A 24,461-nucleotide genomic window follows, 5' to 3' on the forward strand; every position below is an offset into this window, starting at 1 on the left:
ATCTCTGCCTTCTCCAGATGCACACGCCCCCCATAGACCCCCTTTCCTTTACACGCTCTAGGTCACACAAAACATCAGAGGAGATTTCCTAAGACCGCGCGGCCTCAAGTTCCAGCTCCAACTGTCTGATCCTCTCGCTCTGGTCCTGAGACCCGCCGGCGTTCACCTTGCGCTTCAGCCCCTCAACTTCGTCCGACAGCTTGCTAATCTTGTCGTTCTGCTTGCCAATAAGCTTGGTCTGCTGCTCGAGCATCTGTCTGATCTGATCCAGAGATGACTCAATGTGCGTCGAGGATGCAGGTGAGTTGGCAGATGCAGGCTTGACAGGGGACTGTTGTGCGGGAGGCGACTTGACTTGAGCAGGGGAGGCGGCCTTGATAGGGGAGGGAATCTTAGCCGGCTCGGCACGGACAGGAGCAGGAGCTGCAGCAGGGGCTGCGGCACGCTGGGCTGGTCTTTGTACCTCCTCGAAGCTTGAGTTGTCGTCCTCATCCTCAGGCTCAGCAGGCTCGTCGTCCTTGAACTTGTTAGCCATGTTGGACATGGAGGCCTGCTGCTCCTTCATCGAGGGAGGGGTGAGCGTGCCACCGGAGTGGGCTCCGGAGCGGGGGTGGGCTTTGGCGCAGGCTTTGCAGCCGGAGGAGGAGCCAAGGCGATCACGGGAGGCTTGTAGTCAGAGGCAACCTCCTTCGGCGCGGTACCCTCATACACACTCTCCAAGTCGATCTTGGAGGGAATGCCAGTCTTGCCATCGAGCCAATCCTTGGCGCTAACGGCAGGCTTGAGGCCAGTAGCAGGGGGGAAGATATCGGACTGGAAGGTTTCGGCTCTACGGGGAACGGTGAAGGAGATGGGCTCAATGTAGCTGTCGTTGACCGTCTTGTAGGCTCTCATGACCTCGTTCTCGTGCACCTACGCAGCGTTAGATATGATTCTCTAGATATTTCACGACGTGCGTGCTGAAGTCGACCTACATTGATGCCACGACGGGGAACGAAAGCAATGCCTCTTTGGGGCTCGGCAGACTTGTACTCGCTCAGGTATTCGAACTTGTCGTTCTCGTACTCGTAGTATCGGATATTGCCGTCGCTGCAAGAACTGTTAGTACCCCAAGGACTATACCCTGCTCAACGAACTACTGACCCCTTGCCAGCAAGATACAAGCAGTTGGATCCGTCATCTGTCTGTAGTTTAGCAATTATCCCTTACGAAGAATGAACCTCCAACACTAACCCCAGAAAGGCATGATGACACCAGAGATGGAGTCCAGCATGCTGAAGCCTCCAATCGGCTCACTGCGACCAGGCTCCCACAGCGCAAGCTGACGCTCGCTCATGCGCGAGAAACCGGCCGTGGCGAAACGGTTGTGCTCGCCCATCCAGACGGCTCTGCTGTTCTTGGCGCCCGGGTGGCCAGGGGCCTCGTGGACCGGCTTCTCGGCGCGCACATCCCACACGCGGATCTTCTTGTCGCGGGATGTCGTGACCAACATGGAGCCGCTGGCGTTCCACGACAGACTCTGGACGATGTCGTTGTGCTTCAGCGTGTGGGTGGGCGAGCCGGTGGTGATGTCCCAGAGCTTGATCGTGAAGTCGCCGGATGCGGACGCGAGAATGTTTTCCGCAGCGGGGTTGAACTGGACCTGGCCGACCTTTCTGTATGTTACATATCAGCATCGTGGTCGAGGAAGTGAAGTGGGGGAAGAAAAGGCCGCGGGCGGCGAACCTGGAGTGGCCAGCGAGCTTGCTGACGGGAGAGACGTCGGCGGGCTCATCGGCATCGGTATAGAGGGTGAAGTTCTCGGGAACCTGCCAGAGGAAGACCTTTCCATCCTCAGATCCAGAAGCAATCACGCGGTCGTTGAAGGGGTTCCTAGCACGTGGTCATCAGTATGATTGTCGCGTGCGCTCGCCGTCGTCGGTGGATGGTGCGCGCGGGTCGCGGCGTCGCGGGGATCGGCGTACCAGTCGGTATCCAAGACGGTGGCGGTATGGCCTCGAAACAGCGGGATCTGGTCGGGCACCTTTCCCTTCTCGCCAAGGGGGATGACAGCGAAAGCGCCGCCGCCGCCGGCATCCCAATTGACGGAGAGATAGTCGGGGTTGGCCTAAAGGTAGCGAGTTTCTGGTCAGCCTCTCTCTCTTTTGTTCTCCTATCGACCCCGGTCTTGCCCCCCATCAATTGTCTCGGCAGGAGGGCAAAAGAAGCAAAGGAGCGAACCCCTTACTTACCTTCACTAAGTTGGTATCCCAGGCATTTCGGCTGATGTGAAGATTATCGTAGCAGAACTCCTTCCGGGTCGGCTTGCCAAAGACGTGTCCTAGACGAGACGGAATCGGGTGTCAGCAGTCAGCTCGTCCCAGCGCAACACGGCGGCATGCGACAACAGAGAAAAAAAATGACCCACGATATTTCGACGCTCGCACAAAGCGGCCCGCCATTGAGGATGATGTATGATTTGGAAGACCCGGGTGGCGGGAGGGAGGAGGGGAAGGGGTCGGGAAAGAAAGAGGCAGACGATATGCAATGCTGCGTAGGGAAAAGCGACGTAACCTGCGATCTCTTGGTGATCCAAAAGGGGAGGATTCGGTGTAATAAGATAGCTGGGAGCTGTTGCTGGCGGGCCCTTCCAAAATAACGAACTAACGGGAAGACGAAGTGGGTGCTGCCGCCCGCCTGCTGCTGCTGCCAACCCACTGCAATTCAGGTAGCGAGCAGCAATCCATTGCTCTGGATGGGTACGTACCCACCTGCGATTCGTACCGCTGCACATTGCCTTCGGTACAGATGGATACCTTGGTGAAACTCCCCCGGCCAGCTGCGCCCCCGTGGCTTCCCTCCACTGACGAGAATATCAATGGAGCAAGGGTCCAGCAACTTTATGCACATCACGACGCACGTGATGCATGCGCTTCTTCTCACCTAGGTGACTACGAACTGACCAAGACCTAGGGTGAATTCAATTGCCCTCGGATTACGGAGTAGTACCTAGACAATGGAAGGCAACAAACGTCACGGCAGGAGAATGCAATGCCAGACAGTTTAACGATAAAAAACCTCCCATTTTAGTACAACATGATACGTACAACCAAACGGGCTACCCGACTCCTAGAACAATGCTCAAAAGAAGCCGAGTGCGAATCTAAAACAACAAGCTCTCAATCTCCGGAATTTCCTCCATCGCCATCGCCATCCAAACCATGCCCAAACGCCATCCTGTCTGCCAAATTATTAGATATTGAGGCAAGCGCACAGTCCACAATACACAAGTCATCGCAACAGCGGACCAATGACAACATGATGATCCGATCACGAACTCCAGGTCCAAGAGAATCATAGATCATGCCATGCCCCTCCATTACTTCGTGTCCCCTACTCGTGCCGGTCATGCCAAATCATCAAGAAAAGAAGGGGGTATTAGTTGAATGTGCTCTTCGTCCGCGAGTGCACCCGTCGGCCCTCTTGCCGGCGTCGCAGCGCCTCCTCTCTCTTGAGGATGAGGTCGCACCACTTGCCCTGCTTGCGAGAACCACCAACATCGTCCTCGCTGTCGCCGCGACCAGTACCAATGAGATCCGTCAGGGCCAACAGCCAGCCTTGCTTGTCCTCGGCAGTGTCGGCGTAGAAGTCAATGGTCTCGCCGTTATTGAAGCGGATGCGGAAACCCTCCTCGACGAACATGTATCCTTCTTCTTCCTCAGCGAAGGCTGATCGCCGACGTCTGCCGCCCTTGCCAGTCGTCTCTCGCTCCGTCAAGGCACGCCGGTCGTCAATCAGCCTCTTGGCATTAGCCAGGTTGATAGTAGCTCGGGGTTGGCGGGTAGCCTCGTGGTAAGCCGTGAGCTTCTGGCCAACGAGCTTGAAGTATCGTCGACGCCAGTACTGTGGTGAGGTTAGCACATATTCAGCATGAATCGGATATGACGAGAGACTTACAGGACAGTCGCCACCTTGCTGGCTCAGGTGACCTTCCCAATTCTTAGCAAGGCGCTCCTCCGCAGCCTTAAGCTCTCGGATGCAAGAGTTCATGCTCTTGGGCATGTCCTCTTCGGTGGATCCCTTGGGACGCGGCACAAAGAGCAACTGGAGCTCCAACTTTCCAATCTTGTAGGGGGCGCGGCGGACAACAGCAGTGTTGCCACGCTTGCTCTTGACGCTGGAGGCAAAGGTAGCCTCTTCGGTCGCCCACTCGTTGAAGCAAGCGACGTCAACGACATAGGGGCGGCCGTAGCAGCGCGACTCGTGCTCCTTGAGGCACACATATGAGCGAGCAAAGCTGCCATCTTCAGCCGCGAGCGGAGACAACAAGTCCCAGGCGGTAGGCGCGACCTTCATCTGTCTAGCCTGAGCAGCCTTTTGCTGCTCGGCGGCCACACGCTCCTCCTCTTCGCGCTGACGCATCTCCATTTCCTTCCGCTTCTTGGGGGACGCGAACACCCTGCTAAAGGTAGACGTCTTGGGCTTGCTGGTCTTAGTAGGAGACTGCACGATCACCTTCTTGGCAGGCGCGGGCTTCTCCAGCTTCACGTTGAGGGTCAGCTGGAACTCCAGGTCGTTGGGAACCACAAGCTCAAACTCTTGGCCGACGGGAGCGTTGCGGGCAAGCTCAAGCCAGGCAGTTGTCACGCAATGTACACCATTGTCAAGCGTCAGGCTGAACCAGGTACGCTCGGCTAAACGATTGTCAGTTATCTGGAGACGAGACTTGGGAGGGTGGAACATACTTCGGGGAATAGGCAAGTCGAGATCCTTGACTCCGAGTACCTTCACGAAGAGGCGACCACGCTCTCCGCTTTCTTCGGTAGCGAGCTCCGGATTCAAGTCCTCTTCAGCCAAGGGGTTCAGAGTCTGAGCATTGCTCTCCTGGCCAGGCATAGGCGGGACAGGACCACTGGTGTTGGCGCGGCGTCTGATACTCTTCTGTCTGGGCCTACCGTTCCAGGGCTCGACGGTCCATGACTGAGGGCGGTCTGTCTTCACTGGAGAGTTGCCAGCAGATCGAGTCTTCCACATATCAGAAGACTCCTTGTCGCTCGCTGTTACAACCTTGGTGTTCTGGCGCATGAGGTATCCGCGCTGATTCTTCTGGTTAGCATTTTGTGACTCTTTTCTGTCCGGTGAGATAACTTTATTCTTGGTTGCGGTCGGCTTGGACACTTGTCTGCTGGTGCTGCCGCTGGCGATGCGAGAGAATTTGGGGACTAATTGAGAAAAAGCAACCTTTTGTTGTTCAATAACCCGATCGAAATCCTGGTCAAGGCTGAGGCCAAAGTCAAGATCCAATGTGAGACTGCGCTTCTTGAAGCTCGAGCGGCGGTCGACGAATTCTTCGTCGTCGTGGATAGTGGGTTCTCCCTGCAGATCCCTTGACAGCCTGTTGCGGTGGCGTTCAGGAATGGCTGGAATGTCGGGCACCTCGCGGCTAACTTGGCGCCGGGCTTCCCTCATGGCAATGATGTCAGAGGGTGTGTTGGAAGGTCTGGTCTTCAACTTGGATCCCGAGGCCTTGATTGTCGCCTGTCTTTCGGGGATAGCAGGAGATTCCATGGGAAGCTCATCGAAGATTTCTGATTCAGAATCCGACATTGGTCGATGAATGACAGACTCGGGCGTACCGGGCTCCTCCTCACACTCTTCATCCTCCGGATCACCCCAGCCGGAGCCGTCGTAATCAGGCTTGGAGAGATGCTTCGGGGTTACAGGTCGCTGCATTTCAGCCTGGAGCTCTGTCATCTTTGGCGGTGGCTGAAGCTCCTCGACTTCCTCGGCAGACGGCTCCGGAGGCGGAGGAAGCATGAACGACTGCAAACCCTTGGAGAACTCGTTGTCTCTGCCCTCGTCGTGGAAGTCGGGGAGGCTGTGCTTGCGCTCAGAGGCAGTATCGACAGGTGCATCGACTTGCATCTCTGGCGATGGCTCCTTCTCGGCCTCGGGCTCGGGTTGAGGCTGTTCAATAACCTCATCCTGAGGCTCGCTTGTAGGCTCGATAAACTCTTCAGCCTTTGTCTCGGGTGTCAGCTCCCTGACTGGGAGGTCAACCGGAGAGACAGCACGTTGGTCAGGCGAGCTGAAGCCCTTGTCAGACTTGAGTTCCAGAGGTCTTATCTCTGAGGCCAAGTCGAATGACTGGAAGGGGCTAGCAGCACGAGGTGTGAGGATATCCTCGTCGACCTGAGTGACCTCGGGCTGGCGAGCAGGTCCGTCAGAGTAATGGCTAGCAGAATCGGCATCGTTCTCATCAATGTCAGACCGCGCGTAGAAATCTGTGATTGACTCGGTGTCGGCATCAGATGTCTCATCTCTGTGAATAATGACACTACCCTCGTCGCTAAGCTCAGAGATATCGTCCAAGATGGAGTCTTCAGTTGAAGGAATTGGAACATCCGGGTCGAGAGGCAGGGGCAGACGACGCTCGGGGCTGGGTCGCTCAGGGCTAGAGCTAGGCGCCGGCGAGGAGAAGTAGTCACCTCCTTGGTCATTGGCGCCACCATTGACGCGACGCATGATGGACTCACGGGAGATACGGCTAGGCAGCTCGTAGTCCTCGAGGGCAGAGATATCTCCAATGGTGTCATCGGCCTCGTCTGCATCAGCAGAGAGCATGCTGGACTCGGCAGTCTCAGTATCGGAAGCGGGGCTCTGGATTCTATCACGCTGAGCTCCACGACGAAGACGACGCTCTCTCTGCTGCTCGTTGGCAGACTTGTGGTCGTCTGAGAGCATCATAAGTTTTAGCCTCTCTTCGAGAGTCATCTTGCCGTTGCCAATGCTCTGGATCTCGTTCTTGCTAGCAGCTGCCGGGGGCGGCGGTGGCAAGCTGCGGTGGGCGCCCACCATCCTTTCCGCTGTCGCGGACAGACCGGGAGAAGAACGGGAGTCACTGAAGGCGGGCGAACCACGGGCGGGTGAGCCCATGCCGGGAAGAGGAGGCAGAGGGCGGTGATCCGAAGTAGACGAGTCAGACCGAGTGTGTTCCGTGCGGCCCACACGAGGAGGAAGCGCATCTGGCATGGGGCTTCCACCGAAGGGATCCTCCATACGCTCAGCAGACTGTCTCCAGTCGTCAGGACCGACGACGGGAGTCTTGTCTGTGTCTTCTAGCGACGCATCGAAGCTGTCGCCCTCCATATCGTGATCTCCAAAGTGGTAGTGTCCGTCCTCGTCGTCCTCGTCATCCATGGAGTCGAAGCTACCCTCGCGCGAGTTGGATCCTATTGAAGAAATGTCCGGTGTGGCCATCTCATATTCGTTGATTTGAGGAGGAGCCGCGTCGAAGGTGACGCTCTTGGCGTGGCGATGAAGCGACTTTCCAGAAGGAAGCTCGCGATCGTCGAAAGAAGTGTCGGCTGACCAGGTGCCGGTCTCGGGGTCGAAGCTGCTCTTGAAGTTGCTTCTCGAGAGGGAAGACTTAATAGGGGACCCTTGATCCTTGCCCGGGCTGCGCGGCGGGTTGGAAGGGTTGATTTGCATTGGTGTAGAACCCTTGGTAGGGCTCGTTGTCGGGCTGAAGATGGGGATGCTTGATCTACTGCTATTGTTGCGCTGGTGGCCGATGCCTCTGTTCAGAGAATCAGAAGATCGGAGGCCATTGATGATTGTTGTTGTTCCGTCATATGAGGGCCCCGAATGCTTAGCGAGAGGGCGCTCAATTTGAGGGACTCTTGTGGGATCGTATTCCTGCTTCTGCTCGAGGGCGAGGATGTTGCTGTTCTTGACTCGAGAGGCTCTTTGAAGACGTTCGATGGAAGTGCGTCGGGTCGGCGAAGGCGAGCCGTGACGTGCGCCGCCGTATAATCCGCTATTTTCAGTGCTGATTGAGTCCAGGTTGCGCTTCTGCCAAAACAGTCTGGGAGACGTAGTGGTCTCTAGTGGGGATGACTGGAATGGAGAGGAGTCGGTGTTGAGGGTCATTTTCTATACGATACCTGTTAGTGGAAATTCTGGACCGGGATTGTGTCTCAGACACGGTCCGCTTACCTTGGAGGGCTGTTTGAAGCTCGGTGAGTTCCGTCTGAGGTCTGATGGAGAGAGCTCAGAAAGGGGGCGAGGGATGCCAGTGCTGGCCTTGGTAGGAGGGGGAGATCCTGGAGTGCTGCTGCCTTTGCTGATGCGCAAAGGATGTACCTATTGGAAAGGTGAATGTCAGTCACGGGAAACGCGATATCATAGCAGCGGCGTGTATCAGAACTTACGGGATCCTCAGAAGACGCCATTTTGTGTGATGTTGTTGTGACTGCGCAAGCGCATTGGGGGGGGAAACAATCGCAGTACGTGGTGGTAACGTCGATCAATACTCGAAAGGAAAAACGATGTTAAGCAGACTCTGCTGCGGTGCGTTCCGGGGTAATTGCCGCGAGGTTTGGAGCGGATTCGCAAAGATACACAAAGGGGAAAATGCGGCAGAAAGACTTTTGTCTGCTAGAATGAATGTTTGACTTTTTTCTCCTTGGGAGGCTCTCGGGGATTGTGTGCTGTCAGATGCCGGTTCGGGTCATAATCGAAGGGTATTTCGGTATGGGTTGTTGATGACTGGAATGGGCAGAGCCGAAGTATGGGGATGCTGGGTGATGAAGCTGAAGGGAGGAGGGAACAGCGCAAAACGACAGCAACACACACAAAAAAATCAAAAAAGGGCGATGCCGCCAAAGTGCAGCAACAGGTAATGGGATAGCGTTCCTGACGGCGGTCGTGGTGAGAAACAACAAGAGGGTGAACGGGACGTTGTGTTGTGATGCGTCGATGTGGTCGAGTGTTGTTTAAGGGCAGCGGGCGGTATGAGTTGACGTTGAGGCGGGGACTCGATGATTGGTGCGCGGAGGGGAAGAAGTAAACAAACAAGGAAGGCAGCTCTTTGTCGGTGGCGTTGCTCCTGGCGACGTCGTGTTTAGTGTGATTTTTGGCGTGACAGGGGTCGATAAAAGACCGGGTACGTACCTTGGACGGGATAGTTGGGACGAGGGGTTGTTGGCAAGCCCGCAGGCGGCAACAGGCTTTTCGAAGCCCAGCATCCAGCCAGCCATCCACCCATCAAGCCAGCATCCAGCATCCAGCATGGCAAGAGATGGGAAAATGGACCACTGGGGAGAAGGGAACGGCCGATGACCGGGGTGGCTTTGGGCGGGTGTCTGCTGCACGTTCCCACTCTTTCTGTGACGCTGCTCAGCGGTTTACGATGCAATCCCACGATGTACACGAGCGAGTACTAGCCAATGACTGTTCATTGTCTATGCCTTCGATGCCGAAGACGACGAGTTACTGTGGACTACGGATACCTGCGGAACATGATGTTTACTCTAGAATTATCTATCTAGTCTTGATCGTCAGTCACTGCTGCGGCGCCTGCAGGGAGAGAGACTAAGTGCAAGCCAGAAAAGCAAGCATCCGAGGCGAAAGAGGGGAGTCACGGGCAAGAAAAGGAAGGACAGAAAAGAACCGAAAAAGAGAGGAGAATAATATTCATCAATAACAACTTGATTTTCGTTTCTGTGCGCGTAAGGACTGTGCAGCACTGCATGTACGGAGTAGTAATGTGTGCTGCTTATTGCCCGAAACCATCAGGCTTACGCTCCATCTCATGCTTGTCCGGCCCCCCCCCCCCTCGTCAATGTTGTTGTTGAACCATGATAATTCTCCGGGCCAACAGCAGCTGAGGACATGGGTTCTTGCAGCAGTTGCAGTCCTTGGTCAAGTCATCGTGATGACTTACTTACCCAGTGCTCCGTACCAACCGTCAGAGATGTCGAGGCCTTGCCCTTGACCTAGACCTGGGAAGCCCACGCTTGGTTCCCGCATGTCGTGCTTCTCTCCATCGCATCGTATCGCACAATCCCATCAGATGGTGGGTTTGGTGGGCTCTGAGCATTTTAGCCCGTCGGCTGGATATCGATATGGAGCTCGTTGTTGCTTTAGACGTGCCCCCTCTGCCCGTGCTCGCCAGGGGTGGGCTGTGTTATGATTTCTCGTCATCCAATGTCACTCTGGGTTACCAACACAACAGACGGAAGAGAAGAGAAAGCTGTTGTTGTTATCAAGCTTGCGGCCTGTACTCGGCTTTTTTGGTTGTCGTTGCTTGTCCATGCAACTTTCCGGATTTTTTCCCATTGTTATTGTTGTTTTTCTGTGTGCTCTTCTTCCTCAATTGCTGATTCGTCTGTATTGATTCGTATATAATTACTCGAGTCTACAAGTACTTTGCATGTGTGCGTATAAAAAAACGAGAAAGATCGTCCTTCTCGCCCGGACTTTGCTCCTAAGAGCTGCACCGTCTTGTCCCCGCCCCCGCCGGCGCAAAGCCATTTTTTGCGAGAATGCCGTCCCATTGTGCAGCGCAATTGACTTCCTGGTGGTCCTGCCTGCCAAGTGTGATCCATGTATCCTCCCCCTCCAGGCTTCTCCTCCTCCTCCTTCCTCCTCATCTTCCGATCCAATCCACCAGAGCCAGGAGCACCTGCTGGCCCCCAAACACTGCGCAATATCCTAGCCCCTCCCTCCTCTTCAGCCCCAAGAGAGGAGCCACGATGAGGAGGAGCGACAGACGAAAGAGGGGCCAAACAACAACAGACTTTCCGATCCGACGCACACCATCGTGCAGGGCATCTTTTCCTCATGTACGATTCGATGCAATGTACGTACTTACATATGTACGTAAGTTTATCTCGCAAGAAAAGCCGCGCCCCCGGGTCCTGTTGGCACGCGAGAGCGAGGAAAAGCTACCTACTCGTACCTGCAAAACTAGAGAGGAAAGAGGAGACGTTGGGACTAGTGCCTGTCTGCGTCGACATCGTGCGTTTTACACCAGCTCCATGAGTCCATTATGCGTGTTTTGTTTCTTTGTGCTCGCTTCTTCTAGCGCATCTCCCCACCGTTGCTTCGTCGCACTGGCTGAAACAACATCGCCGCTCGCCTCCAGCTAAGTTGCACGGCCGCCGCGCCGGATGTGACGCCTGTCATCCCAAATCAAGTGTTGGGTTGATTGTTGATTGTAGGCATTCGACTTTTTTGGTTTTTCTACTCCTGGGATTGATTCCACTCAACACACTCCTCCAGCTTGACCCCGTTGCCTCCGAAACAGTCCAGCGCGCTACCAATCGTCAGGTCCACCTTGCCTTTGCTCAGCTTCTTCACCATCTCCAGATCCTCCAGGTTCCTGCCGCCTCCGGCATACGTCACGGGCAGACTGCACCACTCGGCCAGCCTCTCCACCAGCTTCTCGTCGATGCCCTTTTGCAGACCCTCGTTGTCTGCCGCGTGGATGAGGAACTCTGAACAGTACGGCTCCAGCTGCTTAATGGATTCTGCAACACAGTCAGTCAGTCAGCCAGCCATGTGACTCACCCACTTCGTTCCTATCAAACAATGCCGCTAGAAACATACCTTGATTGACTTCCATGTCCGTGATCGTCTGCCACTTGTTCATAGCCACAAACCACCTGTCATCTCCGCGCCGCCGGCAGCTTAGGTCAATGACAAGCTTGCCCCTATCGCCTCCCAACGCCTGCAGCACCGCATCAAGTCTCTCTTGGCTGAACCGTCCCTCAGGGAAGAGGTACGACGTGATGATGACCTTCTCCGCGCCGGCGTCAACCCACTCCTTTGCGTTCGTGTCGTTGATGCCTCCCCCGACCTGCAACCCGCCGGGCCACGCCTTGAGCGACTCCCGCGCGGCCTCGGTGTTGCCGGGCCCCAGCATGATGACATGGGCGCCCGTGAGCTCATTGTCTCGGTACAGCCGCGCAAAGTGCGCCGGCGGATGCGTCGACACGAAGTTGGTTTTGAGCTCGGCTGTTGTGCTGTCGAGGGTGCCGCCGACGATTTGCTTCACCTGACCGGCGTGAAGGTCTATACAGGGGCGAAACCTTGTCATTTTTGGGTATGTGTGATTGTGTGTCCTCGTTGTTGGTAGAAGAAGTTCGTTCCATCGACTTGAGTTCCACGAGTGCGTCACTGCTTGACCCCTCCTGTTCAGTTTTGTGTGGATGGTGGGGTTGCGATGTCGGTGCAAGGCTAACTGCCTTTCTCTTGTTGTGAGGCTTCAGGCTAGTTGACACAGCTTAAATCCAGTCAATTGGAATGGCCCATTCGATCGCCTGCTTCTTGAAACCGGACCTTCAATCTACATTCCATTACAATGTTATTTCCTCGATAGGCGAGTAAAAATTTGCATGAACGTCCACAGGATATGTTAAGCCAATACTTCGGTCCAGTCTTCGCCCCAATTCAATCCCAAACTCTAGCCTTCGAGGTAATACAGAAAGAACAGAAAACCATTCCTTTTTTGAAACTGAAACAGAGCATCAGACTTTTACGATGATGACAGCTTTTCTGAGGTTTTTTCGATGTGAGGCGAAACCCTGTGTCTGGATCAACTGGATTTCGCTGCAGAGGCAGCCCCAGCCATACTAGAATTTCTAGTTGGCGACATTCTTCAACAAATCCGGCTGTGTGTTCTAGTGGTTATGATTCCTCGTTCACAATGTGAACACTTGAACTCCGAGGAGGTCGCAGGTTCGAACCCTGCCGCGGTCACAGTAATCCAAATTTTTGCTTTTTCGGATGGCTTCCATGTCCATTTTGCTAATTCGAATCCTTTCACTCGGTTTGGCAAGTGGAATGCCTGTCGTTGCAGCCTGATGAGAACGGGCGTGCATGCAAGCCCTCATGGCACATGCAAAGCATATTTAGTACTTGTTACGACACTATGCGTCAACGTCGCCCTGGCACCACGACTTGTTGTGAACTTGATATGTGGCCTTATAGGTCAAATGCATTCAGCTGTGGCATCCTAAAATATCCACCCGACAACTCAAGCAATTGTGCCGTCTTGTTGCAGCCTGCGGTTATCAACTCTTAGGCGAGGCCCAGTCACATTTCGGTGTGGTCATCCTACAACATCATATATTCAAGACCTGCAGAACTGGAGATGGATGGGAGCAACAGGCGGCCAATAAAAGCAAAGCCCAGATTTCCATTCCCGATACTCGTGGTTTGTCTGGCTGAGGCATGGAAAATGGGCTATGCCTGCTGTGTCGCCAGAAATGCACTGCCATGCTAATAGTATTCCGTCTCTGAACCGCTACATACTTGTATTTCTACCATAGCTATACTCCTTCACCTCGAGAGGAGTGTCTATATAGCCATATTAGCTTGTGATTAGACGCAGAATCGATACCTGCTTATGAGTCACTTCTCTCGTCTCTGCTGAAACTCTTCGCATCACCCGCAAATACAAGAAACACCATGTACATACCACGAAAGCCACTCAATAATATCGCAAGCACTACAATGGCACCCGAATACACAGTCAATGCAAACAATGAGTCTTTACACCAGTCCCAAACTGCATACTCGGCCTAAAATACCAAACCCATCGATGAGTCTACAACAGAAACTACGAGTCTTACCTCGAACAGAGCCAAGCCGAAGAAATCCAAGCTAGCCACCAGCAAGTACAGCTGGACGCTGGAGATATGGGCCCTCGTTCTGAGCATCGCGGCTCTGGTCACAGTCACCGCCCTCCTAACAGCGTACGATGGGAAGCCACTATCGAAATGGGCGTTCTTCTTCACTTTTAACACAATTATCTCCATCTTGGGCACGGTGTCTAGAGCCAGCCAGGCATTCGCCGTTGGTGCCTGCTTGAGTCTAGAAAAATGGAACTCATTCAGGCGCAAGGACGATTACATGATCAGTTATGATCGGTTCGAGGAAGCAGGGCGTGGCCCCTTGGGGAGCGCCCAGCTTCTATGGCGCATCAAACACAGGTTGGTCGATTCCCTCCACGTGTGATACCGTTTGGCTCAACGTCATGTCTAGGCACTGGGTGTCCCTTGGTGCCCTGGTAACTGTCGTCCTGCTCGGATTCGAGCCATTTCTCCAGGCTGTCGTCGAATTCTACGAGAAGGAAGTCGATTCATCAGAGGTGGGAATCGTCGCCTCCATCGGCACGGCAAAGAGACTCGACGTCGGCAAGGCAGGCTTCAGTGGCGATACACCTCTCCAGTCGATCCAAATGCCGGCGCCGTACACGGCCGTCTCCGTGGAACCAATGTTTCTCGAATACGACTTTGGCTCGCTCTCCGCCATCTGGACGGGGTTCAACAATCTCAGTACGCCCAGCAGCCAGCAGCCCGCCTTCACCTGCGCGACGGGAACTGCACCTGGGCTCCGTACGCCTCATTCGGCGGTGTGCAGCGCTTGTAACGACGTTTCCAGCCACTTGGTGAAGTCCACGGGCATCGCTGACGCTTCGGACAAGGCTCTCACGGTGCCCTGGTCGATGCAGAATGTGAGGCTGAATAAGAGCGATAAGTTTGCTTACACCAAGTTTGAGCTGCCGACAATGAACTTGAACATATCCAACTTTGATGACGGCAGCGGGCAGCAGGTCGAGCTCACGGCTCAGACCACGACGCAACCTGGGGACACACTCTCCTTCCAGGACACGAAGGCTCTGATCGTCTCCTTCGCCATGATGAAAGCAAAGATGGACGCTGCGGAAGGAAAAGAGAAAGCGCCTGAAGCCAGGGCTCTCGAGTGTGCTCTGTCGTTCTGCACAAATGTCTACCGCTCGACCGTCACAAAGGGCATACTGAAGGAAGAGGTGCTCGGTTCATACTCGATTCGAAACCTCGACTCTTTCTCTTATGCCTTATCTTCGTCACATAAAACTACGGAAAAGATTAGTGTGTACAACAGAATGTCGAACTACACCCTCGACTTTCACTCGGTGGGTGACATGCGGCGAACAGATCTACAGCTCACCCTACCGCCCGACGACGACGTCGTCGCGTCGATGGACCAGAACGACGAGCTGTGGTTCAACATATCCCAAGCCACCGCGGCGACAGTGTCTAGTGCCTTTGTGGAGAATTTTGCGAGACGCTCCGGTTCGTTGGCGCTGAAGCAGCTCGTCTATCCGACCTTTGAACTGCTCGAGCCCGAACAGCCCTCTGTGATCTCGACCCTCGGCGCATTTCGCAGAAACTGTCGTCCACTTTCGAGATCGCCGCCCTCGGGATGACCAAGTGGATGCGAGACGTCTCGCTCCAGACCGCGCCTCATCGCGGGACGACGAGAGAGTCGGTGGTTCACATACGTGTTCGGTGGGCATTCATATCGCTCCCTTTCGGGGCGCTCTTCGGTGGATGCCTGTTTTGCTTGTTCTCAATGTTTGAGACTAGGAAGCTACGACTCCCGGCGTGGAAAGGTAGCTCGCTGGCAGGATTGACGCATGGGCTGGATGTCGAAGCTAGGGAGCAGCTCCGAGGGACGGGAGACATCTCGAAGTATGCCAAGCAAGTCAAGATCAGGATGGTCGAATCTATGTCAGGGCCGGAACTGGTCCTATCCAACAGTTCAGACCCGGCGACTAAGGTTGATGGTCTTGGGAACTCAAGTGATGGAGGAGAGCCTCGAGGGACGGATCATGCCTATAATCAATAGTATAGAAAAAGTCAAATTCAGCAAAGAAACAAAGCCGTACCAACCCTTAGGCACGGGAAGCTATCTTTAACATGTGAGGTTGGTTCGTTGTTGTTATTATTATTTGAAAACACTGCATTGGCCGCCTTGATGCTGGCATGCTCCCAACCAGAAGATGCCGCATCGATTGTGATAACGGTATCTTGGCGACATTATTGCCAACAAAAGACACTTTCCTCAAAAAGGAGCAGAACTATCATAATACCTGATTATACTTGCCGGGCATCGATGTTTTTCAGGATTTATTCAATTCGTCTACACTTTTTCAGCAGTAGCGTCAGAAAATATTTCTACATGTCCCAAGTGATGAATGATGAAAGAAAGGGATACGATGATTCAACGACCATCCATCTATGTGGTGGTTTTTTTTCCGGCTTTACAGGTGCAAAGATCGACCTTACCGGGATCAGGCTTTCACGGGAAATCACACAATACGGTACACTTTTTAACTACACGATACGCGCAAGGTGCCCCAAGCACGCGCTCAACTCAATATGGTGATTTCGATACGAAAACCGCCATGCAATTCGGGATGGGCAAGCTGCCCTTTTCATCACGCGGCGGCGCTGGCCGGAGACCATCCATCTATATTTACTGTAAATGAAACGGCGCTCTTTCTACCTGCATGAACCGCAGGACAATGTTGTGGAGGTACGCCCAGGACCCCCATCACAGGATACCTCCATCGTTCAGAGCAACAGGCATGATCTGTCTGGGAGCGGAAACACCAAGGGATGCCCTGTTCTTATATCTGGAGGAAACATGGGTTCACTGAAGTAATCACATGGTAAAAACAAAAATGCTCCAACGCCACTCTGTAGCCACTACAGGCACGTGTTGCCAGAAATGAAAAAGCAAGGCTTCTGTATTGCCAAGTTACCGAGCAAATGTGTGCGGTATATCTACTGTTGATCTGGACAAGAGAAAAGTCTACGTCTTTCTGTAGCCAGCGCCCAACGTCAGCTGGCTAACCGCCTCGGAGACAGGTATTTAATCATGAGACAGCTTCCAAAGCCTAGATCTAGACTCGACAGCCTAAATGTTGTGCCATTTGTTTGGATTAGCTGGCAAGAGTTAATAGCATTCTAAGCTGTTAATAGATAAAGCGATGGTGGTCTCCGAACAATCACGAAAACGTCCATACAAGACTTTAGGTTTCTCACTTTAGGATATCTAGAGCTCATTATCCGGAAGCGTCTGACGTACATTCTGCTATGGAATACCGCAGAAGACAGCAAGGATAGAATAGACCAAACTTTTCATAGAGTGGTCCGGCGGTGGACGAATAGGCGATTCTCGGGCTGCTCAGCCGCTAGCAGAGAATCGTGAGGGCAAGAATGAAGATGAGGATTAAGCCTCTGCGTTGTTGGCTCAGGACTGCCGTTTACGAACACGTCAAAGCCTTATATTGATAAGTTTGTCAATGAAATATCTAGGCTCTATGAGTGTTCCACAATCCGAAGAGTCAAGATTATCTCTAGCCGATCGTGAACTTTGTGTGCACAGCTACGACTGTGATATTGTCCAATCAGTAGTTGCCAACCACATGTCATATAAAAGACTGGGTCATACGAAATCAGGGTTAAGCCAGGCGCTTGTACGCACGCTCAAAAACCAGTACTCAGCTGCTCAACAGTAATGTCGCACCAGGATTGAGGATTGCAACTCCAACATGAGCAACTCTAACGTGTCATGGACGCGTCCAGCCGCGTGATAGCCAGCAATACGCCATGCCTGACTCGAAACTGGGATACACAGAGACTTGAGGGTCTCTGCCTCAACGCTATGACGGCATCGGGCATCCGCGAAGGGCGGGCAGATGAGAAAGTCGGAGTTTACTCCGATGCCACCATCATATGCAGTCTCTATCATGGAGCCGCTATCTCAACGATCGGCGTCAATGGCCCTTCTCTCGCCCCCCAAAACATGATTAAGAAACAAGCAGAGCGATCATCGGCCCACTTGGAAAGCCACCATGCACTCATGCACGACACAAGCGCCCCTCAGAAAGAGCGCTGCAAGGGAAAAGTCGAAACCCCCATTCCACAGAATCACCGACGATAACACCGCGGTCGATATAACGTTTCCGAAAATTCATCGCGATAGGTGGTAGCGCTCGAACAAGGATGAGAGTCAGTCTCCAGCATCGGATGGTCACATCCAGACTTGTGGGAGAGGAAGAAGAAACGACCCCCACCCTCCATCCCCCCGGACCGCCGAGAGAGGAGGAGAGAAAGACCGGGGACCCGGACTCCACCCCGAACAACACCGGCATCGCCGACATTTGTCCTTTTTTCTCCACACCCGGCCGAATCCCCCCCCCCTCTCCCAGGGCTCAAGCCAGAGAGCAACACCTTCCAAAATCGCGGCAAACCTGCAGAGCCGGCCGAAAGAGTCAGGCGAGTGTGCCGCAAGTGCGTGGCAGGCAGGCAACAAACGTGGTGGTATCGTCGAGGACCAGATCCCGAAATGAGACTCTGTAATCATACCCCGACAGGCCCATCACATCCCGAGAACCGGTTCTTTTGTTTCCCCCTCCTGAATGGCAACACTTTGCGACACGTATTTCAAATCGCAGTGTATCATTTGCTCGAGTTGGTTTCCCGCTTGTCCAGCCCCTCCAATAAAGCCATCTAACCAACTACCTTATGGTATGGGAATGCCGCTACAGTCTGCTTCGCACTATACGATAAACCGAGACTACCCTATCTCGCATCTATAACATCCCGCATCTAGTTACAGACATAGACCAACCAGATCAGTCCTTTCCTATCCCACCTATCACCAAGAGAACCCAAGTAATCTTATCTCCTTACATAGCACCAAGGGAAAACCACCACTTTCACGTTAGCCCATCCACTAAGAACATCGTGCTGACTACTGAGGCAAAACTCCCCAAACAACAACAGCCAGATGCCAGATAACCTGGAAGGTAGGTACTTTACTGCCCTTACTTACTTGGGTGCCTAAGTAGGAACCCAATGGAACGCCTTTCACAAACACGACTCAGAGTGCCCCGCGCCTCACGTCATCTCACACAATCACGCACAATCTAATCCATCTCATCACACTAGCACAAGACCCCCCTCTACGGATACACGCCATCATCATCGCTCACGCGGCCGCGGCGTCAAGTGCGCTTCAGCCGCCGCATCCTCACCACCACCACCACCACCACCTCTCGTCGGTCAGGTTCACCTCGAACACCCCGTATCCTAACCCGATCATGCTCACCTTTGCCCAGCCCCAGCCCCTCATCACACTCACTCTCATCCACTCACACCTTAGCACACCTACACACACCTTTCCTCACCTCACCTCGATGGAGAACAAGAAAGTAGAAAAGTGTTCCCACCTTGGAGCATTCCGCCTACCGTACCTACATTACGTGCCTGACTTGCGTGATACTAGTCCCGGAATCCGGCATCACACACACACTCACACACATCATTCCACAGTGTACGGAACACTGGAACCTGCGTTAAGCTCACCGCCCTTGCCTTGCCCCTCACCCCTCGCCCCGATCACTTGGGACCATCGTCGCCTACCCATTCGTCCGTCACCGTCGTCGTCACGTATTTCTCAGGTCAAGACGGTAGTTCTGCCTACCTTACCTTACTCCCCTTCCCCACCTCTTTCGAAGCTCCGCCATCATCGGCCTCTATCACGAGACCTCGACTCGTTCCCAGACCATCCGTCATCGCTCATCCATTCATCCCCATTATGGTACCCATTCACACCTTTTCATCACCAGTTCACCACCATCTCACAGGTCAAAGTCCACTCATCACGAGCCTAAGCACATGACTCGGAAGAGAACAGCAGCCTCACTTTGACCATCATCGAATCAAGCATCGTGAACCAGACAATCGACCAGAATGTGACATTTCTGTGATAGAACCCCCTAGAACCCCAAGCAACTCCCACTGCCGAAAATCTGCCTGCCTGCCCATGTACACAATCTCCGCCAACGTCATCAAATGCCCCGGCCTCACCCAAGCATCACTAGCCTCGGCCCCATTCAAACCGGAAGTGATGCTGGGGCCTGCGACCTGCCGAAATGTCACGATCCATGGGGACCAAGGTTAAGACCCAAGATGAAGAAACCCCCCCCACTCAGCGCATGTTTCCATCAGTCACTAGCCCACTGCCGTAATTCTCCCGCGCCCGCTGGGAAAACAAAAGCCTGGAACGCGAAAATGACACGGAATGGGGACTTGATTCAACGGTCTTATCCAGGAGAATGGTAAGAAGGGGATAGGTATACCCTGAAAAGACCAGTGAACTTGAACGGCCGCACTACTGGACGGACAAAATCGACCCAGGGATCAGTTGCTGACAAAGTCATCTACTCCCTCGCCCTCACTCACTTGACATCCTCAAGCGCTGTGTAATACAGTAATCAATAGAATCATTCACTTGCACCCGTAAGAGTCAACCCAACCTTGGAAAAAAAAAGTTCTAGACCAAGTCAGCAGAGGAAACACACAAGCGAAGCGGCACAGTCGAAAAGACCTCCCCGACAATGGAGAGTCTAGAACCTCGAAACAATACACACATAAATCCATCCCATTGGTCGTGTATCCATGGTGTGCCATTTAATATCGAGATCCTGCTGTAACCCAACATCCTGTATATCATTATCGGTGACCTACACAGCATTGAGCAAGTACCTTAGTCTGCACTCTGCCTGCCGAAAGCCGCCAAACTAACCCCCGCGGGGGAGATGGATGGAAGCAAGGCAAGGCAGGCAAAGACAGAGAGAGCAGGTCTCCCCAATCACACAAGTCGATCCTCTTATCACGGCATTCCCAGACTTGTCCATCCGTGGGAATCTGGTCCCTCTGTCGTCACACCTCTTCGCGTCGAGCGCGTCTCTCTCTTTCTGTCCTTCTCTTGCCTCTTGCCTGTCCCTAACTCGCTCGCTTACCTTACCTGTACTGATCGATACGCTGGCACTCCCGAGTCAGTGCCGCACATCGCCAGGCCCCGCCCGTCCACTTTCACGATCCGGGGAAGACCGCACCGCAAAACCAGTGATCGACATGCTACGTCCGGGGGAGCAACATTGCATATCGTGAAGTCCAAAAAGGTCTGGCGTGCGTGTGTGGATCGGACGATTGGGGTCCTTACCTTGCTCGTTTTCTTTCCCATCTCCGAGGTGTCCCATCCCATTCACCTCGGCTTTCCGTCATTGAACTCGGCGGTGCCGATCAATTGAAGGTCAACTCGACGCGATTCTCACACAACTGCGACATTCCAAGTGTCCATGGATAACTCATTTCATTGGTCGAATGACCCGCTGGCTGCACATTGATGCTAATTGTTATTCTCAAAAGTATGATATTGTTCCCAATGGGAGGAGGGGAAGTACTGTATCCGCCATGTACCTCCTCTGGGTTAAATGAAAGTATGTGAAATGCGCGCCCGAATACTAGATCCGTGATGCCCTTGATGCTAGCTATTCCCGGTTTCCGTAGATGCTTTGTCCTTCTATGTATGCTCAGATGGCCTTTGAAGAACCCGTCATGTAAGATGATGTGCCCCAACAGAGAGTTGTGACAATGAATGATGATGGAAAAAAAAAGGCAACAGTAACCCCCGTCAGGAATCACCTTCCAAACCCGCAACACGGAGAATCTCGTAGAGAACCTCCGTATGCTTTTGCTGGGTAAGGCGTGGTGAACCAAACGGGTTTCGCTGCAAAACCAAGACAGGATGAACCATCCCCAAATCGCTTTACCAAATGCCCATTAATGCCTATGCCCCATGTCAATGCAACCCCCAACTTTTTTGTGATCCTGCCCGAATTTCCCCTCCCTCACATGACCGAAGCCATGGCGTTTCGCAAGCCAAAAAACAATCGTAAATGCGCAAATGAAGCCCCCACAAGTCGCAATGCTAGTCTCTCTGCCGACACGCCATGCTTCATTTTTCGTGGGGTTGATTTGCGGGGGGACAGCAGAGAAGGTAACGGCCGGTGAAGGAGGTGTGCGGATGAGTCGGCAAGGTGACACCCAAAATACCACTCCAAGAGAGAGCTTGAGATGGATCATCTCCCCTTGTCGGCTCATCACCTCCGTGGTTGCCCCCGCGTTTTCCGGTGTTCGAAATCGACGCTAACCCCGCGCTCTGGGGCTGGGATTGTACAGGCGAGTACGAGAGGGGAGACCCATCGAACCCGCCGAGCGCACGCACACCGTCATTCCCGTGGGGTGACGAGGTGTCAGTCCTCCCCGTGCGGTTGTGTAATGGTTGGCCGAACCAGTTGAATGGTGATGCAGCCTCCCGACACGGCCCCCGTCTGACGGTGTTAGCGACCGACCATGGGCGTCACTAACTCGATGCTTTTCGGTCTTGAGTAGCCCGGCCCAGTGGGTCTCCGTGTCGGTAGCGGCCGGTCCATACCGCTGGAGCTGTAGTTGTAGGCGTACCCATTCGCTGCATAGCCTCCGTCGTACGTGGCCGGGAAAAAGCTGTTGCTGCCACGGTTGTACGAAGTGCTGGGGCTGTTGGTGCTGCTCTTGGTGAAGGGCCAGATGCTGGCGTGCGACGACGTGGGGGACGGCGGGCTTGGGGGTCGGATGCTGAGTGACCTCAACGCGGAGATGGCGGACGAGTATTGTGCGCCGGAGGTGGCACCTGGTGTCGTGGGCGGCGAGAAGTGCATCGAGTTCGGCCTTGAGGGGGACGCGCGAGGAACAATGTCTCTGGGCTCGGGGTTGCATGCGGCGTAGAAAGGATAATTGCCCATGTGCGGTTGGCTCATAGTCCTGCCAGTTGATGCAGTTTGCTGATCATGCTTGCGGCATCTGCGTAGTGTCAGTAAAGTCACTCCTTTCGTTCTTGGGATTCACTTGGAAGTGGTGGCTTACGATTCTGAGCAGTACAGGAACCTGTCGTCTTGAGGTACGAATTGCTTTTCACAAGTCATGCTAGATCACACGGCCCAGTCAGCGAATTGTTCGGTCAATAGGGTGGGAACGATGACTCGAACAGGAATTTGAGTGCGTAGACACCCATCGGAAGCATAGCAACGCGCACTACAATGGGCGTCCATCGTGATACTGCAGACCTCCCGAACGGGATGACAATCTGCAATAAAGATTGGATGATGGACAATGTTGCAAGACGGCTTGTTGCGGGGTTGATAATCTAGAACATGGCGGCGTTGAGGAAGCACTCATGTCCAGATCGGGCAGTGAGAGTGAGAGTGAGAGTGAGGGAGAAACGACAGATCTGAACAGCGAAGAAAAGACAAAAAACCTATCGCAGCAAACTTACCAGAACTGAGGGAAACTCTCCCGCTCATCGTCCCACGAATCTTGCTGTTCCCGTTCCCGATCCCGGTCTCTGGGGTTCTTGCCCAACTTCTGGGGAGTTTGGCGTCTGGTGAGAGTCGAAGGACGCTTGCCGTAGCGGGAGGGATCGGTAGCTGTGACAGTCTTCTCCGTCATGGAGGTGTTGCCCGACTTTCTGCGGCTGTGATGCATTTTGAAGTCTTTCTCTTGGCGTTTGTTTGTACGACTGAGAGAAAGGGATCTGAGGAAGGGGAAGATCGAGAGAAGAAAACAATAAGCCAACGATGCGACGAGGTTGGCAGGGGTTCTTCTTGTAGTCTATCGCTCAGACTCTCGCAGCAGTTAGTTTCCGAGTCCTCAGTCTCAGTTGGCTGTGTTTTGGCGCCTGTATCGGCGGATGGACGGCGGGACGAGATAAGCGGGGAATGGGCGGGTTTGGTGGAGGGGTAGCGCCGTTCTATTCCCCCAAGAAGCGATGATTGACGAACAACAGCGTGTAGTGCCACTGCAGTTGTGAACGTCCGTCCTGTCTCGGCCGTCGGGTTTGGCAGAGACGATAGTGAAGCAGCGTCGGACGAGGGAAGAAGATTTCCGAACCCTTTTCTTCTGCAACAGTGAAAATTTTTCGCAACAATCGGTGAGATGGGAATCTAGACTGCCTGTTGGTGGCCTTGTATGGGAATGCAGGAAATTGGTCCCTGCTTTCACGCGTTCCGAGTGGCAAATTCGAAGCCCTGGGCTGAGTGAACGAACAGGTAAGGTGGTGGTGGTAAGGTAGGTAGACAGTAGAGTGGTGGTCCTGTGACTCTGTGTGTCTTGTCCGCCCGCTGAAGAGATTTTTTCTTCTTCTCCGGTCGTTGGTCTTCCCCCGCAGGTCAGAGCGGGTGCTGGGAGGATTAAGAAGGGTCTCGAGCTATCGCAATGTGCAGGGGACGCCTGATGTGGTATGCCTTATTTCCAGTAGCTAAGGCGTCTTGGTGATGGATTGAAAGATAGCGGCGGGTTTGGCTGGGGGGTGTGGGAGTGGATATGTATGTATATTTGGCCGAGAGCTGATAAGTGATGGATTGCCCGTGGGTGATGGCTGATGGATGGATTATGGCGTGGGTTTGTGACCGTGACCGTCGCCGTGACCGTGACTGATACAATGCTCCAGATGAAAAACTTATTGAGAGAGCCCGTGTTCCTCCTATCAGGCCAGTCGGAATTTTTAATGCAAGAGACAAGTCTAGGAATGATAGACACAGAGAGAGAAGAGAGGTGTGTCCAAGGCAGGACGGGATAGGACAAGATGGGATGGGAGGTCAAGGGAATAAAAGAGGCGTGCCGCCAGTCCAAGCAGGCCTGATGTGGTGCTGCAAGCTTGCAGGAAGGATTGGCCGGATGTGTTTTTTCGGGAGGGCTAGCTCGGCTGAAGAGTGACTGAGGAGAGTACCTGCGCTGACGGTTGCTATTACCGTGCTAGGTAGGTATCTTTGGTGAGACCCGGCGAGGTGGGTGGTGTGAGAGACTCAGACTCAGTTGAGAGTCTCCAGGCTTAGAGTGACAGACAGAGTGAGAGACCGGGGTTGACTTGCGCCAGCGTGGGTTTGTTTCTCGCTCCAGGGATAACCGGGGTCTGCAGGTCAAGTCTAGGTACAGTCGGAACTAGGAGGTACTCTGCTAGGTGCAGTACTCCTT

At 53.8% G+C, this 24,461-nt stretch overlaps 6 protein-coding genes and 1 non-coding gene across 7 annotated transcripts; 3 read left to right on the plus strand and 4 right to left on the minus strand.

Moving 5' to 3' along the window:
- Positions 1 to 88: 88 nt before the first annotated feature.
- Positions 89 to 2,828, minus strand: BDZ83DRAFT_739775 (WD domain-containing protein; the record flags this gene model as incomplete). The annotated part of the gene is made up of 9 exons (XM_060513048.1): positions 2,408 to 2,828; positions 2,232 to 2,320; positions 1,965 to 2,107; positions 1,726 to 1,872; positions 1,234 to 1,655; positions 1,144 to 1,180; positions 975 to 1,089; positions 589 to 912; positions 89 to 559 (listed from the first exon to the last, which is right to left on the minus strand). Exons 1-9 carry the CDS (start codon positions 2,439 to 2,441, stop codon positions 89 to 91), a joined length of 1,782 nt encoding a protein of 593 aa, XP_060366985.1. The 5' UTR covers positions 2,442 to 2,828.
- Positions 2,829 to 3,378: 550 nt separating this feature from the next.
- On the minus strand, positions 3,379 to 8,315 carry BDZ83DRAFT_231256 (uncharacterized protein). The gene is made up of 6 exons (XM_060501808.1): positions 8,193 to 8,315; positions 7,978 to 8,124; positions 5,221 to 7,914; positions 4,725 to 5,076; positions 3,937 to 4,673; positions 3,379 to 3,882 (listed from the first exon to the last, which is right to left on the minus strand). Exons 1-6 carry the CDS (start codon positions 8,211 to 8,213, stop codon positions 3,418 to 3,420), a joined length of 4,416 nt encoding a protein of 1,471 aa, XP_060366986.1. The 5' UTR covers positions 8,214 to 8,315; the 3' UTR covers positions 3,379 to 3,417.
- A 1,833-nt stretch (positions 8,316 to 10,148) lies between these two features.
- On the plus strand, positions 10,149 to 11,109 carry BDZ83DRAFT_231286 (uncharacterized protein). Its single transcript, XM_060501809.1, has one exon. It carries the CDS (start codon positions 10,308 to 10,310, stop codon positions 10,911 to 10,913), a length of 606 nt encoding a protein of 201 aa, XP_060366987.1. The 5' UTR covers positions 10,149 to 10,307; the 3' UTR covers positions 10,914 to 11,109.
- On the minus strand, positions 11,008 to 11,863 carry BDZ83DRAFT_718125 (uncharacterized protein; the record flags this gene model as incomplete). Its single annotated transcript, XM_060512030.1, has 2 exons — positions 11,008 to 11,294; positions 11,374 to 11,863. The coding sequence occupies 2 exons, from the start codon at positions 11,861 to 11,863 to the stop codon at positions 11,008 to 11,010; spliced, it is 777 nt and encodes a 258-aa protein (XP_060366988.1).
- Positions 11,864 to 12,435: 572 nt separating this feature from the next.
- On the plus strand, positions 12,436 to 12,525 carry BDZ83DRAFT_t105. The gene has a single exon. It is a non-coding gene; the product is annotated as a tRNA-Val (tRNA).
- Positions 12,526 to 13,194: 669 nt separating this feature from the next.
- Positions 13,195 to 15,124, plus strand: BDZ83DRAFT_231305 (uncharacterized protein). Its single transcript, XM_060501811.1, has 2 exons — positions 13,195 to 13,760; positions 13,813 to 15,124. Exons 1-2 carry the CDS (start codon positions 13,681 to 13,683, stop codon positions 15,017 to 15,019), a joined length of 1,287 nt encoding a protein of 428 aa, XP_060366989.1. The 5' UTR covers positions 13,195 to 13,680; the 3' UTR covers positions 15,020 to 15,124.
- A 6,549-nt stretch (positions 15,125 to 21,673) lies between these two features.
- Positions 21,674 to 23,420, minus strand: BDZ83DRAFT_231338 (uncharacterized protein). Its single transcript, XM_060501812.1, has 3 exons — positions 22,765 to 23,420; positions 22,356 to 22,415; positions 21,674 to 22,292 (listed from the first exon to the last, which is right to left on the minus strand). Exons 1-3 carry the CDS (start codon positions 22,971 to 22,973, stop codon positions 21,794 to 21,796), a joined length of 768 nt encoding a protein of 255 aa, XP_060366990.1. The 5' UTR covers positions 22,974 to 23,420; the 3' UTR covers positions 21,674 to 21,793.
- Between the last annotated feature and the right edge of the window lie 1,041 nt (positions 23,421 to 24,461).

Source organism: Colletotrichum acutatum (assembly GCF_030867785.1).
Source record: "Colletotrichum acutatum strain CBS 112980 chromosome Unknown BDZ83scaffold_28, whole genome shotgun sequence".
In the NCBI taxonomy this organism is placed as follows: domain Eukaryota; kingdom Fungi; phylum Ascomycota; class Sordariomycetes; order Glomerellales; family Glomerellaceae; genus Colletotrichum; species Colletotrichum acutatum.

Bases quoted from the DNA above. Each gene is read 5' to 3' on its own strand.
- BDZ83DRAFT_231338 (XM_060501812.1), bottom strand. From the start codon at position 22,973: ATGCATCACAGCCGCAGAAAGTCGGGCAACACCTCCATGACGGAGAAG. The intron at 22,416-22,764 runs GTAAGTTTGCTG...CGTGTGATCTAG, and splicing joins GAGAGTTTCCCTCAGTTCTG to CATGACTTGTGAAAAGCAAT. The intron at 22,293-22,355 runs GTAAGCCACCAC...GACACTACGCAG, and splicing joins TTCCTGTACTGCTCAGAATC to ATGCCGCAAGCATGATCAGC.
- BDZ83DRAFT_231305 (XM_060501811.1), top strand. From the start codon at position 13,681: ATGATCAGTTATGATCGGTTCGAGGAAGCAGGGCGTGGCCCCTTGGGG. The intron at 13,761-13,812 runs GTTGGTCGATTC...CGTCATGTCTAG, and splicing joins CTATGGCGCATCAAACACAG to GCACTGGGTGTCCCTTGGTG.
- BDZ83DRAFT_231286 (XM_060501809.1), top strand. From the start codon at position 10,308: ATGCCGTCCCATTGTGCAGCGCAATTGACTTCCTGGTGGTCCTGCCTG.
- BDZ83DRAFT_231256 (XM_060501808.1), bottom strand. From the start codon at position 8,213: ATGGCGTCTTCTGAGGATCCC. The intron at 5,077-5,220 runs GTTGCTTTTTCT...CAGAAGAATCAG, and splicing joins GGGTTATTGAACAACAAAAG to CGCGGATACCTCATGCGCCA. The intron at 3,883-3,936 runs GTAAGTCTCTCG...ACCTCACCACAG, and splicing joins AGCAAGGTGGCGACTGTCCT to TACTGGCGTCGACGATACTT.